The following is a 16,720-nucleotide window of genomic DNA, read 5'->3' on the forward strand; positions in this document are numbered from 1 at the left end:
AATAAGTATATGTGAACCCATCATCTATCTCATTAATCACACTGAGTTAACATCCTGCTGTATCTTTGCTTCAAGTATACTTTTCTCAGAGCTCCCAATATCTGCAGTCCTCTACAGATATAAGAACCATTACTTACATACAGTTGGCATTTAAATCAGGTCAGAATTTTCCCCATAAAAGAAAAACCTAAGCATCAATTCATAGTGTAGCTGAAATAGAATGAGAGTTCAAAGCCAGAAGGAAATCAGAGCCTAGAGAAATTAAATAGTCCAAAGTCATTCAAGTAGTTAATAAACAAAGTAAGCTTACAGGCTCTCACCTTAGTAATTTTGCCATTATTCTGGGTGTGAGGAAAAAGGGACACGTGAAATACAAGAATGAGGACTATTTCCTCTCTCTTTCTTGTGCCCAACATACACTCATATAAACAAAATTAATTTTTAGCTTCCTAGCTCCTTCTTCCATATATGTCAATGCTAATTTGACACTAGATTCTATCCAAAGTTTTTCATAGTTCCAAATTATCGATCCTTTATCCCTTCCCTTTAATCAAAACTATTCTCTCACATATATATTAGGATTAAAAACAATCTAACTGAATTAATATACCAGTAATAGATGATTGGTTGAAAGTCACTTAATTTTTCCAAATAGTTGTAATTTAAAGAGAATGCTCATCAAATCAAATGAATCCATCCACCTCTGATTATGAGAATTTCAGACAGTATAATTCCATGTAGAGACTATCTCTGGGTCAGTTCTTTTAAGCTGTTCCTACTTTTTAGCTTCCTTTCTTGTCTTCTAGTCTTGAACCTACAGGATCTCTAACATTCCTGTCTCCTTTGTTTATGGGAGCAATTGACAGGGCAGGCAAGTGGTAGCTGTTCCTAAATGGGGAAAGACCAGAGTAAGTAAACCTTTGACCTATACATTTTTATACTATGCCTTTCCAATGTGCTTGTTCTGGTGAAGATATTACTTTTCTAAGATTAAGGAACAACTATTTTGTCAAAAAATATATATATTTAACTTTTAACAGTAATTACAAGAAAAGTTAAAAATTTTCCAGTACATTTTCAAGGTAGATACACATACATGCATAAATGCATATACATCTTCCTTAAAAGTGTAATGAATAATTTTAACTGTTTAGTAACTACATTACTGCTAAGAGTTAATTATCTATTTTTTGAAAAAAGATGGTATACACTTAAACATACTTTCTTTTTGCAACCCTAATTATGTGCACCAGACTTATGAATGATCTGTGTAGATCAATGGCTATTCCCACTGTTTCTGATTAAGGATCACACATCATAACAAAATGACACTTGAATATGGGGGAAAGAGGAAGAAATATTACTTGCTTGTATGTGTAGGTCGAAGAACCTAATCACCTTTAAAAAAAATCATTTTATGAATAAATGTATTCCAGATTTTAAATAAATGCCTAAAACTTTTAGTACACAAGACATTTCAAAACTGGAAGCTGTTTTCTTCAATACCAAATGAAATGATAATTTTGTGGCTTATATTATTCACTTTTATTGTTTACTTCAGACAGCTTATTTTTGTTTTCTACTCACAAGTAAAGGTTAGATAGCATTTTCCCCTTTTAAGTTACAAGTATGTTCACCTGATATTTACATATGATAAAGTGAAAATAAAAATGAAGACAAAAATCCTCTTTTGTTGGCTGGTTCTTAAAAAGAACCAGAATTTGTCAAATGAGGTCAGTGCGTTTTGGTGTATTAAACATACAAATTGAGGAAAAAATAATGGAAATGTTCTTCACTGAAAGCTAGTTTAAAATTTGTATATCATCTTATTTTACTCATGGAATTGGAGAGCAAATCATTTAGGTGAGGGCAGGGGAGAATTTTTTCTTTACTAGTTTGTGACAAGCATATTTTTCTTTTATGGTTGATTTTAATTAATATGGATTTTAGACATGGACAAATTAAAAAACAATTCAAAATATTAAAGGGCATGGAAATCAATATAATTTTTAAAGAAATTATTGTTTTGTCACATATGCAACCAGTGACATTTTTTGGGGAGAGGAAGAGAAGCAGAATAAAGTGAATTCTTTCTACTGAAATTTCTCTACTTGAATTAAACCTTAACCAAAACACATGAAAAGGTATATACTTTCTTTCACCTATGCTTCTCAATGATTTATTAGTACTGCTACTCCCTCTAGAGGCAGAAAATATAAGTATTAAGTCCTTAGGCCTTTTGCAAACAAAAAACTTTTACTTCCCAACATAATTAACTAGTAATTCAAGTAAAGGCAAATTACCATTTGTACTAATCTTTTCTCCCAACTGCAAAAGTTCAAATAATTTATGTAAAAATGATTTTTCATTGTTTAGTACTGTTTTAATGGTCAAGTACTATAATGAACAGAATATTTCCTGGAATTAACCTACTATTCAAATAAGCTTATGCATTTTTTCATAGCAAAACAGCACAGCAGACATTTTTAGCAAAGTTTATATAATCTGTCCTAAGATTATTTAATGTATATAGATAGGAGTGAAATACACAGAATACATAAATCATTGAATGAATAAGATATGTGGTCCCAAAAGGTTCCTGCTAAAACATTCAATTCAAGACCACAAAATTATTAGTGCAATGCTCAAGTATAGTATTTTGTTAGTAGCATACAACCTATGTTGTTAGGTAAGATCAATTGTAATTGTTACTTAAGTTTCATTAGGATGTTTTCTTGAAATTTTGCACAGCACTTTGATACTGAACTGAAGATATTCTTAAACTTAGGGTGACCCTATATGCTTAAGCTCTTTAAACTTCTTTCAACTCCAGATGAGAATATTCATTGGAAACACCACAAATATATATATATATATTCCTGATCAGTTAAAAGTTTAACTAGATCAAAGGGCTCTTGACCTCGTGTGCCACAGAACTCTGGCAGTCTTTGAAGTTTGTGGATTTCTCAAAATAATACATTTAAATGGAAATGGATAAAATACAGAGAATCAGAAGGAAACAAATTATACAGAAAGATGTTTTCATCATCCAATTTCACAGACCCTACCCTTTCCCCACAAAAAATGTATACATGAACCCTGTGAAGGTCCATAGATTCAAGACCTAGAAAGTCTCCAAAGTCCTCCTAGTTCTAAGATTCTGTCTGAGGAACAAAGTGGTTCTTAGACAAGGATAATCACCTTACAGAAGGGTTCTATATAAGTCATAATATTTATACAGTATTCAAAAATTTACAAAATGCTTTATACATACCTCATTTTAATTAAAAAACCCTATGAGGTAGGTAAATAGTTATTATCCATATTTTACAAATGAGGAACTACGGCTCAGCTAGAGTTAAGTGACTCGTCCATACATACATACATACATACATACATACATACACTACTTTTAAGTGTCAGAGGAAAGAATGGAATCTGTCTCTCTTGATTCCAAGCTCAGTATTCTTTCCATTATACCACAATCTATCAAGCAATAATCATTTATCAAATAACAGTAACTAATAGGCACCAGACACTATGATAGGCACTGCCGATACAAATATAATAAATTATAAAATTCCTACTTTGAAGAGCTCATTGTACAGAAAAGAATAACAAGCAGGGACACATCCATACACATACATGTGCATTTGTAGAATAAAAAAAAAACTGTAAAAAGTATACAAATATTTACATAAAAGACAGTCTGATGAGGCACTAACTAATGAAGGGGACTGAATCAGTAAAAGTTTCATGAGAAAGTGCTGCTTGAACCAAGTCTTGGAGAAAGATTTTATCAGGTGGTGGTGGTGAAAAGGGAACACACCTGAAGCGCCTGGGGGACAGCAATGCAAATACATTGAAGTGGGATATGGGATGTATAAGTAAAAGAGAGAAGAAGAAATGAACAGTAGAGTATGAAATAGAGAACAGTGTTATGAGTGGAGAAATAGCTGGGGCAAAGAACTGAAAGGACTTAAAAGCTAAACAGGCAAGTTTATATTAGATATTAGGAAAAACAGAAAGTCATAGGAACTGAAGAGAGGATGGCTATGATCAGATCTATACTTAAGGAAAACCATTCTAGCAGCAATGAGAAGGAGGAATAGTTGTAATGAAAAACTTGAGGGAGAGAGGCCAGTTAGGAAGCCAAGGTTATAATTTAAGTTTGAGGTGATAAGGGCCTGAACTAAGTTAATAACTATGAGTAGACAGAAAGGGTCAGATTTGAGATGGTGTGGAGGTAGAAATGGCAAAATTTAGCAACTGACTTTATATGTGAAAAATGGGAGAGAGCACATATAAGTTTATCTTATCAATAAAATAATGATCTGCAAAGTTCTTTTCAATTTGGGATCTTATTAACCTCAGTTTACATATTTACCTTTTTAACACAATAAGTATGTAAAATTCATTATATATGCTGCAATAAGAGTAAGTATACCTATAACAATGAATCTACAAAGTCTAGCACAGGAGGTTGGGAGAATACTGTCGTGAATGATAATCAATGCATCTTTGAAATTAAACCAATAGTTAAAAGTAGAGGCTCATCAACAGTCATTCAATCATAACCTACCTGGTCAATATCAGCATTTCTTGGGAGGAAATATACAATATTTTTTGTGATCATCTGAGACAGTCTGAAAATTTCAAATGTTGAAATAAGTTAAGGATAAATAACTGACAATTAATTTCTACTAATTTTTACTTAATTTAGCCAGTGAAAAGACGGTCCCCAATGTAGGACATGAGATGCTTTTAATTTTGAAATAATAAATAATAATTCATGAATAAGGTGAAATCTTACTATAGAAACAGTATCATCTCATTTTAAGAACAAAAATCTCTTCGAAGCCACCAGCTTATTTGCTCATCCCTGCATGAATTCAAGTAAAATTTTAAATTTATAATATTAGTCATAGATTGATATGAGAAGCTCAGTGGATAGCAGCTGGCACTAGTATTGGAGACTTGCCTCGTACATACTCATTATATGACTCTGGGAACATCCCTTAACCTTTTGGTTCCCTAGGCAAATTACAAATATAGAAAAGACACTAATTCCCTGTATGAATGAAATCATGTCTGCTTCCAAAACAAAACAAAACAAAACAAAAAACTAAGAAAAAGAAGAGAAAATTTAATAATGTTTCTTTGTAGAACTTTAGTTTATAAAACACCGCTTATAAGGAATTACTTCATTTGATTCTATCACACAGTTATAAATAAAGAGCATAACCATTGCTCTACCAAGAGCAGAAAGTGATTTAAGGGAGAGAATGCTGGGTTTGGGACTTAACAGATATGAGTTCTTATTATGCACCTGACATTTCAAACCTGTGTGACAATGAACAAATCACAACTTCTTGGAACCTCAATTTCCTTACCTGTAAGGGGAATAATGAAACTTGGAACTATCTACCTCACAAGGTTGTTGTGATGACATTATAAACCTTCATAGGTTACACAAATGTGATTAGTAATTATCATAATAAATAAGAAAGCTAAGGTCCAGAAATATTAAGTGCTTTGGGCCAAACAAATTATGTTAGATTGTAGTTGCTTTTGCCTTAAAGTTCTATTTTTTTTAAGGTGAGAGGACAATATAGGACTTAAACATCCATAATGTCCGTAACCACTTATGTTAAAATTAAACATTAATATTAAAATATTTACATAATAAAATGCTACCAAAGGCCTGTTCTCAATGTGGCACTAGAATAATTTAAAGACTACAGAAAATTTGAAATTATTTATTAACCTAAACCATAATTCAGAATGTGTCACAACCAATATTACTATTTAAAAATGGATATGTCACCAGCCCTGAAGTCAGGAGGACCTGAGTTCAAATCTCTCCTCAAACTTAATGCTTCCCGGCTATATGACCCTGGGTAAGTCACTTAACCCCAATTGCCTCAGCTGGGGGGAGGGGAGGGGAAGGCTATGGGTATATGTGTATATGCTATGGAAAAAGAACTGGTTCTGGAGTAAAATTCCATCTCTGATGTTCATTATTGATGCCTGCTCCCGGTGTGACTATAAGTCATAGGAACTCCCCTGGTCTCAGTTTCTCATTAATAAAATGAGAGGGAAGGGGGAAAAAGTAGATGAAAAGGCTTTAAAAAATTCTTTCCATAAATGACTATCAGTGACTATTCCTCTGCTCACTTGCTGTCTAGGAAGAATAAAAGTACCAACATCCTCTAAGAGGCCAAAAAAAGTTTTCCTGTTCATGGAAATAAGGCTATCTAATCTATTCCTTATTTCACATATGAGAAAACTGATGGCCAGAATAAGTAACTTGGTCACCTAGAGAGCAGGTACTAAACCAAGGACCCCTGATTCCAAATCTATTATCTTCACAGAGAGCTTGCTGTTATATCACCAGACAAGTACAAAGCAGGTGAGTCATGCTGGATTATTAAGTCTATGAGACACTGTGGCAGGGCTAACTAGGTTCTATTGATGGATCCCATGGGAAGCTAGAATTTCCAATGACAAGAACCTTGAATTTCTGTGGTTTAATCTGTCAAAGGTGAGGAATATCACCTATAAATAGTGCAACAAAAAAAAAGGATACAAATTTGGAGCTAAAGGACCCGGTTTGAAATCATACCTCTGCCATTCACTATGTGTAACCTCTAGACTTCAATTGTCACTTATAAATTGGAGGGGCTGGATTAGAGAAGCACTGAAGTTCTTTTCAGCTCAAAATCTATGCTCCTGTGAACTGGCAGCACCAACAGCTTCAAAAAGTGTTTTACAGCTTCATTTGTTCCATTCCATTTAGGCAAAAACAAAAAACCCCAAACAAGTATACAACAGATACCACACAGAAAACTTGACACTTTTCTCCCAATACACCTTAGCAATAAAATACCAACATTTATCACCATTTGCAAGTTAAAATCACAACAAAGATTTAGAAAGGATATCCATCTGGAGACATCATGGTTCTAATATCAAAAGTTTCCGCAGTAGCATAGTCAGGCCCTCCCCAAGGAGGACTGAGAAATACAACGTCTGCCTTTAAATCTGAGGCCAACAGCATGAAGTCTCCACAGATGAACTCTATCTTATCTGCGACTCCATATACTTCTGCATTGTTATGAGCAAGATCAATTTTAGTTGGATCAATATCAATGGCAATCACTGGAAAAAAGATAAAACAAAAATGAGTTGATTTTTAAGAGCCTGGTGAGGTGAAATTTTATTTTTGCAATGATCTGAATAAATCCTTTAAGAGATTCTTATAGAATAAAAGAAAATTTTGCTTATGGTTAGATTATTCAGTTATTTTAAAGTAAGAACTGTTTGAAAGCAGTAGAGATAGTAAGCACTGATTTTGGCCTGTGAATGAAGTGCTGACAAATGCTAAACACTGAATCTCTATTGGAATACTGAAAATCATAGCCATGTGCAAAGTCTTCCTAAATACACAAATAGATGAATGTAAATAAATGTGTGTGTATATTGTTTAGACAGTTCTCTGAATAAGAAAAATACTGGCATAAATGCAAAAAGTATTTTCAACACTACTTATACACAAAACATTTTTCTTCAAATGCTTCCAATACCCTAGAAATTCAGCCTATTCTTTTACTGGAGGGAAGAAGGAGAGAAGAACAAGATGGATAGATAAGTTCTCCTTAGATCTTTATTCTTCACATCAAAACAGTGTTACTAGTGCTACTACAAAGTATTAAAATACCCTGAAATTACATTCACTAATTATCCTTTTTTCCATTCACTTTTGACACTAGGAGATGGAAAATTAAGAATAGGATTTGGATAATTCTTCTCTCAGAAGGCTTGGCTTTTTTTTTTTTTTAATTTCTCATGATGTAGGCCATCATTACACCTGCTCAGCTTACGCTAAAATGAATGGTCTGTAAATTTTATACATACGTTTAACTGGTTGATCTGAAGCTGACACTGAACATGTACAAGGTGACAAAGATATTCAACTTATATAGAAGTACTATCTCTTATATGGAATGTTTCTAAAATATCTATGAAAACAATTCTCAATTTGTCATCTTTGCTAGATGTTTCAGCAGAAATCAAGAGAAACTTAGTTTTCTTTTGGATTGAATAATGAGTAGGGAAACAAAATTTTATGTCCAGAAGCTACCATTCTAACAGGTGTAAAAGTGACTTTTGCTGAGCTACTAAGGAAATCATTTAAAGCCATTGAAAAGTAATACTTAAAAGCATAGGAGTAAAAATTAAAAAAAAAAAAAAAAAAAAAAAGCATAGGAGAAGTACAAGTCTTCTGGTACTAGTAAGGTTTTTACACAATGATATCAGGTTAGTTTTGTACTTATGATGTCATGGGCATTAAAATTAGGTACTGGCTTTATGAAGAGTCTAGGGAAAAAAGCAGAATACAAACTAAGGTATAGAAATCTCAAGAAGAGCAGAAAAAAGGAATATGTGTCCAGTCTTTTGAATAGACCACAGGCAAGCTTTATGAGTCTTAGCAAATCATTCTGAGCTATGAATTCTTTTTTAAACTGGATTTAAGATCAGTAATCTCACTTCAATAATCTGTATTGGTGTGAAATGGCAAAGTGGAAAAACTGTTGGCCTTGGAGTCAGGAAGATTTAAGTTAGACTCATGCCTCACTTAGTGTGTGATCCTGGGGAAAGTCATTTATTCTCTCTCAGGCTGAGATTCCTCATCTATAAAATGGGGAGAAGAGCACTTGTCCCACAGGGTTGTTGCAAGGATCAAAAAAAACTGTGTAAAAAGTGTTTTGCAACCTTCAGTGTTATGTAAATGCTAATTAATATTATTAAACTTCGGTATCCCTGCATTGAGAAGAAATGACAAAGAACTTGGGTGTACCAAGATCCCCTCTTTTTCCAGGAATCTTGATCAGATCATGGCGATTGTAATAATTAAGATCTCAAAAGAAACACTTCCTTTCATGACTAAGATTCAGGGATGCCCTCTGCATGAAATCCTCCTTCCCTTATTACTCCTGCTTCCCAAAGCCTCTTTTGTGACCTATCTTATTTTAGGTTTTAAAAGCCATCCCTTGTGTGAATGAAAGACAAGATGACAAAGGCCTATTGCTTTATACACTATTGATTTGGCTCACTTATGAAATCCCATCTAAATCTCCTTATAGCTTTAGAGAGACATGAGACAATTAACTTAAATATTTTCCTAGCTATGTTACTATCTATCCTTTATAGAACCACCTAAACTTAATAAACATTTCAGAGAGTTCATCTTTTGGTTAAATAAAGTATTGTTTTAAACAAACTAATTTTTTTTTTGTGTGTCAGGGATGAATGATTGTGACTCTTATGAGTGCAACTTTTAAGACACTGAATTTCTGAATAAGAATATTTTATTATACTGGTAGCAACATGGCTTTTTTGGTGAAAAGTGGTTGCAAATATTTTTACCATTTAAAATATGCTTCACTGTTAGCATTGCAGAAACACAGAGTAATAAAACCTGCCTACATTTGAACTGTTTGCAGCAAACATACAGAGATAGTTTTCTGTCTAGTAATTGCGTTACCTCTTTTTCCTGTTAGGGCAAACTGAATGGCATTGCCTCCAACTCCACAAAATGCATCCACTATAATATCACAGTTGAAGGACAGCTGGACACGCCCAGCAATGTGTTCAGCAATCTTCTCAGGTGTAACTGAAAACCAGCCCTCTGAAGGGGAAAAATAGTTCTTGTCAAGTTGTGCAAAACAGCAAGAAAACTAGTGAAGCATAAGCATAAAGTTAAAAATAACTTCACAAAGTATGAATTTAGTGATGAATTACTGTAAGACCCAGAGTATTGAGAAGACACTTAAATGGAAAAAACTCAAAGCCAAATGAAATAAGTTATAATTAGCAAGGTCTGGGCTGGAATTCAATTTTTCTGAGTTTTAGATTTGCATTTTATTTTTACGTTTACAGAATCTTTTAAATTTCTTGTTTTGCAGTGACAGTATCAGCTTTATAAACAGAGTAATCAATTCCTACAAAACCACCCTTTTAACATATAAACTTTCCTCCTCAATACCTTCTCTCCCATACCACAAAAACACAACCTCAAAGTCACTGCTAAGAGGATTTGGGACTTTTTAGGGGACTTCTATAAATAATTCATTTTGACACCTGTGATTTCTGAAGGTGTGTGTGTGTGTGTGTGTGTGTGTGTGTGTGTGTGTGTGTGTAGATAGATCTCTCTCTCTCTATCTCTGATCCTAAAACAATTCCTTATTTAGACAGAAAACAAGCTACAATTTTTAGGTAACAAACATTCAAGTGCACAATAATTTGCTTGACTGCTCAGGTTTATGATGGAAATCAACAAGTTTTGAACTCAACATTTTCAGTATTTAGTTAATTAGATACCAGCAAAAAGAGGCAATGACAGGACCCAGAGTCCTGAACAACTGGGTTTAAGTCCTGTCTTTGATAATCATAGCTCTTTGAACTAATACTTCCTTAATTTTTCACTCAATCACGTAAGTGACTGTTGTCAAGCAATTCTTACATTGGTTATGGGAGTTTTCCTCATTCCAAGGAAATCACAGGTCCAGACCAAAAAAGAACAAAATAGAAGGTGAGGATGATCATATGTTCTATTTAATGTCATTGTATTTTCTTAAAAGCATGATAAATAGGGGCAAGTAAAATGTCACAGTGACTCTGAAGTCAGGAGAACTTGAGTTCAAATCCAGCCTCAAACACTTAACACTTCCTAGCTTTGTGACCCTGGGCAAGTCACTTAACCTCAAATGCCTCACCAAAAACAAAACAAAAACAACATTGCAAATAAATGACAATAAAGTAAACCATCAATCTGAATCTTTACATTTTATCAACACATTACTTTACCTTTGTCCAATTTGATCCCATCATCAAAACGTGAGAATAATCTATATCGCTGTGCCCAATACTTGGCCAACTCAGGAACAGCAGCAATCTCTGGAGGAAGGGGATTTTGAGTTTTGCTCTTTTTCTTGCTTTTCTTTTTCTTCTTTTTCGCTTCAACTATAGCAAAATTATCCACAATATTAAAAAAATTCAAAAAGATCATTTATGACAAATATAGTACATGAGAACAATCCAAAGTAACAGAACAAAAGTATTTTTATTATATTATTGTTTATAAAAAATAAAAATCTGCTTTCTTTAACTAACTTAAGGCAAGTTAATTCTCTTCTTGGCTATCTTGAATAAACAACATGTGTATTTGTATGATTTTTGTATCTTTTGTAAAGTTTTTATGGGAGGATATAGATAAGGCATGGTAGGGAAGGGGACATATATTGCTAAACAGATTTTTTTTTATTTTTGTATTCCTAGTGCTGGAAAGCTTAGCACAGGGAAGGATTTAATTATTTGATTAGTTGAGTGGTGAATTGATTTAACAGTTCTGAAATGAAATTAAACTAAAATGATTGAAATGTTCACATTTTCTGATGAGAGATTCCATTCCTAAGTATATACTCTATCCTCAGCATGGTGCCTGCTACATATAGGAGGTATTTCATAAATGCTTGTTGACATGACTTAATTACTGAGGTAAAAAACAGAAACAAACAAAATATAGTCAAAGCTACACCTTTCATGACAGTAAAGAACTACCCATTATTTGGGGACGGTCTAGGCAAAACATAGCTATGATTATAATAGAGAATACATCATAAAAACATAAAAATATTAAGAAATCAGAATAGCAAAATTTAGATTTATATGAACTGATACAAAGCAATGTAAAATAGAATCAGGTAAACAACATACATAATTATTGTCAAAATGTAGATGGAACAAATAAGCAGACTGTTGTTTAGCTGTAAAGTTAAAGAGTTAGCTTTAGAGATGAATCGAGAAATTCTTGAAATGCAGAGGTAGGAAACTATGGATAAAGCACACTGCTAACTGAAGTCCTGCTTTTTTTTTCCCCCTCCCCTTGTTTTTCTTTTTTAAAATAATTTTTTAAAAAAAGTAAACTCACAAGTAGCTACTTTCAAAAAGCATGACAGATTCTACTATTTTCCAGTGTTACCATTTTCATTTGTCCCAAAGAAGGCTGAGTGAAGACTGCAGAATAACAATTCTTACCAACATAAGCTAATAACCATCTATTTTCGCTTTTTCTCCTCATTTTTTTTTAAATAAAGAAAAACAAAAAGGCAGTGATCCTGCTGGAGCTTTATCCATATTATGTTGATCTAACTACAGCTTTCCCTATTGCCTCCATGATCAAATAAAAAATCCTGTTTGGCATTCAAAGTCCTTTAAAATCTAGTTCCCTCTTATCTTTGTAGTCTTCTAACCATTACGTACTTCTTGCTCAAATGAAAATGGCCTCCTTGCTGTTCCACATATATCTTTCCTCAGCTCTGGGATGTTTACTCTGGTTGTCTTCCATACCTAGAATGCTCTCCCTCCTTATTATCTCTGCCTACTGGCTTTTTTTTAGTTCCAAATAAAACCTTTTTAAAGGAAGGTTTTCCCAACCCTTCTTCATTCTAAAGTCTTCCCTCTTTCAATTATTTATGTATCCTCTGTATAACTTGTTTGTGCATTTCTTTGCCTTTTATCTCCCCCATTAGACATAAGCTCCTTGAGGGCAGGGATTCTCTTTGATTCTTTTTATATCCCCAAAGCTGAGTACAGTACCTAGAATATAGTCGACACTCAATAAATGCTTACTGATTAATTGCTACAAAAAAAAAAAAAAAAAAAAGTGAATATCAGGGAAATATATTTGTCTTAAGTATTTTATCCACCTCTAATACTCAAACACAGAGAAGAGATAATCCATGGCTTATGTTATGAACTGTGCTGGTGCAAGGAGTACCCACATGAATGAAAACATCAGTTCTTGGAACAGCACAGTAAATATTTTACTAAATCTATTACAAACGAGTACATTTGTTCTTACCATCTGTTTCTACTTGCAGATAATCTGGAATATCTAGAGTAACCAGTTGCCTTTCAGAGACACATTTTTGTTCTGTTACAGTTATTTTGTTGTCATCTTTATTTTTTTCCATTTCAAATTCATTGTTTGAAGAAAATACATCACGCTTTTCAGGTTCCAGATTACTGATCTCAAAAGGGTCATCATATTTTTTAACAGATCTTTCTTGTTCTTCTGAATCACTGCTTGTGCAAGTTTCTTGTGCATCATCTTGAGGGTCCTGTGATGGTATCCCCTCCACTGGTTCATTAACCCATTTGAGGAATTTTTCCACCTGCAATTTTGTCACAAATATGCTATAAAGATATAATTACAGTAATTCAACCACACATAGAACATTTTATTTTGCATTATTGATATTTGAATTGCCCACTATTTCAAAGAACAGTAAAGAATTCTAACATGAATATTTTAAAGACAAGTGAACACCAATTCATACAACAATCCACTGAAGCAATTCTGAGTAATCCTGACCCCACTGTGACTCATTACAGATCTCTAGTTGCTAAATCTGAGTTGCTAAAATGGCGTAGTATATGAAGAACACTGACTATAGAGTAATTAAATAGCGCCATCTTGCTTCTTATTGGTATACAAGGATGTGACAAGAAGATCTGGACATCTAAGGTTTTTTTTTTTCCCCTTCCCTTAAAGACATATAAGAGTTTTATTGCCCATCAACAGCCTGGTTTCCAGTCCTATCCACTTCTACCCCATCCTTCACCATAGATCTTCAGGGATATCACCACCAATTACTGACCAGCTCACTAACTACAGGACAGGCAAACCAGCAAGGGATAAAGAAGCAAACAAGTCAAACCACTGCCATCATTTTAATCACTACCTTCCCTGAGACACCAATGAAAATAGCACAGGACTCTTGAGCCCAGCACTACTCCTGCAGCAATCATCCAGGGAAAAGTCCCTGTGGAGATGTGACCTAAAAACTTCTTTGGCAGACCCATCAGCCCATTTCCTCAGAAGCCATAGTTATTGAAGACCAAGGAAATAAAGTTCTTATTAACACTTGGCACTTAAATGATTCTATATCATAAGGAAATAGGGTTTAATTTTAAAATATTATTAAAGATGGATTATAAATCATTAACGATCTTTCTATCCAACTTGCAACCTCCTATATGAGCTGTCTTTTCTATTAGATTAAATAATTCCTAAAGAACAAAAAATGGCTCAACCTTTCTACAAGTATTCTGAGTGCTTCCTAAATGTTTTTATATTCATTCGTTCATCCTAGAAAGAAATGATGTAAAATGTCTTACTATCAAAGGTAATATTACAAAATTTTGGTATTTCATTTTTATCTTGTAATCACTTATGCAGCTACATATTTCCTGGTATAATGGAAGCAGGGATAAAGCATTGTATCCAAAATGCCTAACAGTGCTGACATATGATAGGTTAACTAATAATAAATGCTTATTGACTGATTTAAAGAATGAAATCAGTGATATGGTAAATTGAATGAATACTAGTTTCTAGAAACTAATAAAAGACAAGGTAAGGTAAATTCAAGGTAAGGTAAAACCCCAAGCTCAGAATTTATTCCTTTTTACAAGACTATTATCACTGACAGTTGGATTAATCTTCCTAATAGCAAACAAGTCAGACTGAGCATAGGGGAAACAAAACAAAAAACTGGGAATAAATTACTCAAAAGATGTACTGAACCAAGCCACACATTAAGATGCAAAACACCTTTAACAGAAATAAAGGTCTAAATAATTGGATAGATAATCTAGCTGTATAAATCACAATTTAGTTATACCTTACTCAAAGTCTTACTCTTCCGGGAAGACGATCTTTCTGACTCTTCAGGAAAGAAGATATGTTTGTTTTTTGCATTTATTTGTCTGCGCATGTCTAGAAATTGTGTTTTATGTTTCACATCTTTCTGTATGTACTTAACTTTTCGACGACTAAAATTTGAAATTCCACCATATCTGCAAATAAAAACCAAAACATTAGCTGGTTAAGAGTTTATATTAGGACATAATACATAGGAACTATTTAACTAAAACCTTTTTTCTATCGGTATTTTTTCATATAGCTAACATTTGTCATATTTTAGTATTTCCAAAGCCCTTTAAATATTGTATCTCATTTGACCAGAAGTAGCAATTTTGTTTTTTATTCTTGTTTTTAAAATAAGACAATACCTAAAAATATTAAAAATGCAAACAAGACTCATTGGTTTCAACTTGTTTTTAAGGTCTAGTTTGTTGATTTAAAAAAAAAAGCAAAATTAATATGCAATTTGGAATATTAATATTACCTAAAACTAAGCTGGAAGACTAATCATGGACCTTAAAAAAAGATGCAATCAAAATATCAAAACTCATTAACAGCAAAATTCTCCAGTTCTTTAGTGTGAAGACATATTTAAACATTTTGTCCTATAGCACTAATATCCAAATCTGGTTTCGCAAAAACCCAGAAGTTATCAAGTTGTTACAAATTCTTCAAGTAAAATTAATTTTAAGTCACAAAACAGATGTAGCAAATTTCCATTCATCCAAAATATTTGAGACTCTGCTCTTCTCTGGTCTTTCCTCCCCTAAATGATCAACTCTCTGAAATTCTAGGATTTCTTGAATCCTCCTTGAATCCTCTATCCTAGAATACCAACATACATATTTTAACACTTCTAAGAAAAGATCATTATTTTAACTTATCACTGCTCCACGTGTTATCTTACAATTTCTTTAAAACCATAATAGAATTAAAACACAAATCATACATTCAATAAATACATGCCAACTGATTTCAGCTAAATCTAAACCTATATATTACAGTGATTTAATGTAGGCTACCACTTCCTGTTCAAATGTAATTAATAATCAGCTTTATTATTTGGTATATATGTTTATTTTTCCTTTTAAAGATATTTTAGAGTTGAGTCACATTCAGACCAAAACAATTTGCTATTATAAAAAAGTTAGAATACAACTCAATAAATTTGACATGAATTATATCTTATGAAACCTAATATTCTGAAGTTGGTTAAAGAGCAATTTTAGATTTTGTTGTGAAAAAGTATTCAATTCTTCAAGAGGTTAGTATGATAACAATAGAAACAGTATTACCTCTGAAATCAGAGGATAAACTAAGTTCAAATTTAGTTTCTACCACCTTGGGTAAATCATCTGACTTTTGAGAACTTGTTTCTTTAACTATAAGATGAGGGAGTTGGAATTGACAGATTCTGAGATTCCTCCCAGTTTCAAAGTGATCATCTTAAGTATATGAAATAAGCAGTAACAGACATTATGATAACAGCTAGAATTTATGTAGTACTTTACAATTTACAACATGTTTTTGAAATGTTATCTCATTTGATCCTTATAACAACCTTAAGAGGATTACTCCCATTTAATAGATGAAGAAATCAAGACTTAATAAAGATAAATGACTTGCCTAGGTTTACACAGCTTATAAGGTGCCTGCAGCCAGATTTTAATTCAGCCTTCCAAATTCCCAAGTCTAGAACTATGTACCATACACACTAGCTGCGGGAATTATCTTCATTCTGTAGTAATGTGAACTTTCTGCTCATTTTAATTTGAGTTAAACTTTAGCATGAGACCATGCTAAAGTAAAGACCTCTAAAAAGAGACCATGCTGCCATAACCTCCACCTCTAAAAAAAAACTTTACCATGAGACCAAGCAAATAAATAATTTAGCACATTTAACTATTTAAACTACATAGCAATGCTGCACAATTTTTAATTAAAAAC

General features: G+C 33.0%; 1 protein-coding gene across 4 annotated transcripts in view; it reads right to left on the reverse strand.

Annotated features, from left to right (window-relative positions):
- The window catches only part of TGS1 (trimethylguanosine synthase 1), a 53,670-nt gene that overhangs the window by 13,729 nt on the left and 23,221 nt on the right, over positions 1-16,720 (reverse strand). For all 4 annotated transcript variants that reach the window (XR_004230947.1, XM_012541319.3, XM_012541318.3 and 1 more), the window contains 6 exons: positions 14,751-14,925; positions 12,926-13,238; positions 10,870-11,025; positions 9,548-9,691; positions 6,945-7,161; positions 4,583-4,661 (listed from right to left, as the gene is read on the reverse strand). Coding sequence is in view for 3 of the 4 variants with exons in the window: in XM_012541319.3 (XP_012396773.1) it covers positions 4,583-4,661; positions 6,945-7,161; positions 9,548-9,691; positions 10,870-11,025; positions 12,926-13,238; positions 14,751-14,925 (1,084 nt within the window). In the remaining variant the exon portion in view is untranslated. The remainder of the gene's footprint in view (positions 1-4,582; positions 4,662-6,944; positions 7,162-9,547; positions 9,692-10,869; positions 11,026-12,925; positions 13,239-14,750; positions 14,926-16,720) is intronic.

Source organism: Sarcophilus harrisii, chromosome 1, assembly GCF_902635505.1.
Source record: "Sarcophilus harrisii chromosome 1, mSarHar1.11, whole genome shotgun sequence".
NCBI classification, from domain to species: Eukaryota; Metazoa; Chordata; class Mammalia; order Dasyuromorphia; family Dasyuridae; genus Sarcophilus; species Sarcophilus harrisii.